This window comes from Etheostoma spectabile, unplaced genomic scaffold, assembly GCF_008692095.1.
Source record: "Etheostoma spectabile isolate EspeVRDwgs_2016 unplaced genomic scaffold, UIUC_Espe_1.0 scaffold393, whole genome shotgun sequence".
Lineage (NCBI taxonomy): Eukaryota > Metazoa > Chordata > Actinopteri > Perciformes > Percidae > Etheostoma > Etheostoma spectabile.
The window spans coordinates 196,107-199,306 of record NW_022605598.1 but is presented as its reverse complement, the minus strand read 5'-3'; the positions used below and the strand labels follow the sequence as shown (position 1 = coordinate 199,306).

General features: G+C 42.4%; 1 protein-coding gene across 2 annotated transcripts in view; it reads right to left on the bottom strand.

Moving 5' to 3' along the window:
* The window catches only part of LOC116686537 (kin of IRRE-like protein 3), a 278,508-nt gene that overhangs the window by 137,451 nt on the left and 137,857 nt on the right, over positions 1 to 3,200 (bottom strand). For both annotated transcript variants that reach the window (XM_032511554.1, XM_032511552.1), the window contains one exon: positions 2,638 to 2,787. In XM_032511554.1, coding sequence (XP_032367445.1) covers positions 2,638 to 2,787 — 150 coding nt within the window. The remainder of the gene's footprint in view (positions 1 to 2,637; positions 2,788 to 3,200) is intronic.

The following is a 3,200-nucleotide window of genomic DNA, read 5'->3' as shown; positions in this document are numbered from 1 at the left end:
CACTTAGTTTGGTTTCTTAGCCTGTTTGCTTTGTGGTTTTCAGAGGGAAGTTAATGAGAGAGAGCCTACAGTTGTGTCTACTGGGCTGGCCTATGGAACATACAAAACTGGATTATAAAGAAAGAACACAAGAACTTTGAGAGACATTTGAGATTCTGCTCTGACAAGTGAAGTTGACCTTTTACCTAGGATTGTGCACGGCACACCATAACTTTCTTTCTGTGAAGAACCCAGAGAGGGTTATTTTATTTTTATTTATTTCATAAATAGTGTTATTAGCCTATATATTTTCTGCGTTATTTATTCTGTGAAGAACCCAGAGAGGGTTATTTTATTTTTTTATTTCATAAATAGTGTATTAGCCTATATATTTTCTGCGTTATTTTATTCTGTGAAGAACCCAGAGAGGGTTATTTGATCTCAGAAAGGGTTATTAATATTTGGATATGTGTGGTGCGCTGGAGTGTCAGCATGTTTTCTGGAAAACATTAAATGATTACATTTAGAGCCCCTGCGATTGTCACACTTTTTCTGTTAGAAACTGACCCTGGCCCCCCATCAGAGAAGGGCAAAGTTATGTGGCCCTCACTGGAAAAAGTTTGGGGACCCCTGATCTGTGTAGAGGAAGGTCTGGGACGATGTTGACCTCGAATAAGGGAGGTAATTGGGCGGTGAAAGGAAAACTTTAAAGAACTCCTGCATCCCATTAACATACCCTCTATGGCAGAGGCAAAGCTGGATGCTGATGGAGGATAGTTGTCAATTTGCCTGGTGGAGTAACTGAGGTACTCAAACAACTCCACAGTGGCAAAGCCCTGGGCATTGATGTGGTCCTTCAAAAATTCTGAAAGCTTTGAATGTGGAGAGGCTATCTTGGATTACACACCTCTTTAAATTTGCATGGAAGTCTGGGACGTTGCCTAAGTAGTGGCAGATCAGTAGTGGCAGATAGTGGTGGTTCCCGTGTTCAAAAAGGGAGACCAGGGAGCTTGTGGCAATTACACGGGTCTCACACTTCTCAGCCTCCCTGGTAAAGTCTACTCCAAGGAGCTGGAAAGAAGAGTTCGGCCAATAGTCAAACCTCATTTTGAAGAGGAACAATGCCGTTTCTGCCTTGGTTGTGGAACAACGGACCAGCTCTTTACTCTTGCAAGTATCCTGGAGGGGGCCTGGAAGTATGTCCATCCAGTATACATGTTTTTATGAATCTGGAGAAGGCATATGACTGGAAACCCTTGGGGATACTATCGAAGGTGCTGCAGGAGTACGAAGTGAGGGGGTTCCTTCTCAGGGCTGTCCAATCACTGTACACCCAAAGCAAGTCAAACTCGTTCCAGGTGGGTGTTGGCCTCTTCCAATGGTCACCAACCCTGCTTGGGGTATTCATGGACAGGACATCGAAGCATTTTTGGGGTAGGAAAGGGGTTGCAGTTTGGTAGGCTAGGGATCTCATCGCTGCTTTTTTGCAGGTGCAGTCCTGATGGCATCATCAGTCAGTGACTATCAGCACTCACTGGACCGGTTCGCAAGTGTGAAGCGGCTGGAATGAGAATTAGCACCTCTTAATTTGAGGCCATGGTTCTCAGCAGGAAACCGGTGGAGTGTCTATTCCGGGTGGGGAATGAGTCCTACCCCAAAGAGAAGGCGTTCAAATAGCTAGGGTTCTTGTTTGTGAGTGAGGGGATAATGGAGCAGGTGATTAGCCAGAGAATCAGAGCAGCAAGAGCGGTAATGCACTCACTTTATTGCACGATTGTGACAAAAAAGAGAGCTTAGCCGGAAAACATAGCTCTTGATATACCATTCAATTTTGGTTCCTACCCTCACCTATGGTCATGAAGTCCAGCTGGTAGAAGGCCTCAGGGAAGACCCTGTTCTAGGTGGAGAGATTATATCTCCACGCTGACCTTGGAACCCAGTCAGAACTGGTCAATGTGGCGCAAGAAAGGGAAGTTTGGGGTCCACTGCTCAAGCTGCTGCTCTTGCAACCGGACCCCAGATGGATGGATGGATGAATTCTCTCTAACTTCACATTATTGGTTAATGTGTTTTTTTACCTTACCTGATATCTGTGATGACACTACCACTGTGATCAACAAGATAAATCATTTTAATACACTTGAACTGTTATCAACTTTAGTTTAATGTTTTGTACATTATGGTTTAAAGTTTCCACAGTTCTTTGCAAACAGAGGGCTGAGTGGACTAACTGTGCTTCTGCCTGTGTTCTTTACCCTATCCAACTTCTCTTAAGGGATGTCGCAATGTTCCCAGATCTCAGCAATTAATCTGGTATGTACAATTTTATCATTAACAAGAATAACTGAGGTCAAAGCAATGGATATAAGACATCAGTTGTAACAAAATGTATTTGTGTTACCTTAAAGGTGCAGTAAGCGATAAATTCGCTACCTTTAACACATTGCTAGGATTTCCACATAAATAATTACACACTGGAGAGTTTAATTACACTCAGTGAAACGAAAAATTGAAATTGTTTTGGTCCCTTCTTCTGATGATTTTCTATGATGATGTGATTTTATATTAATGGCATTTTAGAACACTGGCTTGTTTGATGTATAGGAATCCTTTATTGCATTTGTATCTGCCAATCAGATCAGAAAAATTAGATATTACCTGACAGATCCCTGTTAACACCCAGGGCCATGCCATCACGCAGCCAGAGCACCATGCCATGGTAGCCGGGGATGGAGCAGGGCAGGGTGACTGGCTGGCCTGCCACCACCACCAAGTCTGTCGGTTGTTGGGTGAACACAGCAGAGCTCCCTGGAAAGGAAAAAACTGATTAGTCTTACTTGTAATAAATACAATAAAACACAAACTGCAAAGGAGCAAGCTAATGGTGAACTCAAATTTTAATTAGAAAAAACACAATTCAAACTTACTCTTGACAAAAATGTAAAAAAAAAACAATGTCCCTTTAGCATGGCCAGCTATACAATTATAAAGAAATAATTTCAAACAAGTACATACAGATCAATATAATAAATGTATTGTCTGTCATTTGTGATAAAAATGTATCCAGAGCAGGCCCAAATGACAGAATACATGAGCCTATAAGAACATAAAGGATACTGTCATGGTTGGGCTTTATGCCTTTCATGTCTGTTTTCCCTCTCCCTTGTGTTTTTTGTTTTGCCTTTTTTCTGTCCTGTGCTGAGTGGGTGTGGCGCTCCTGG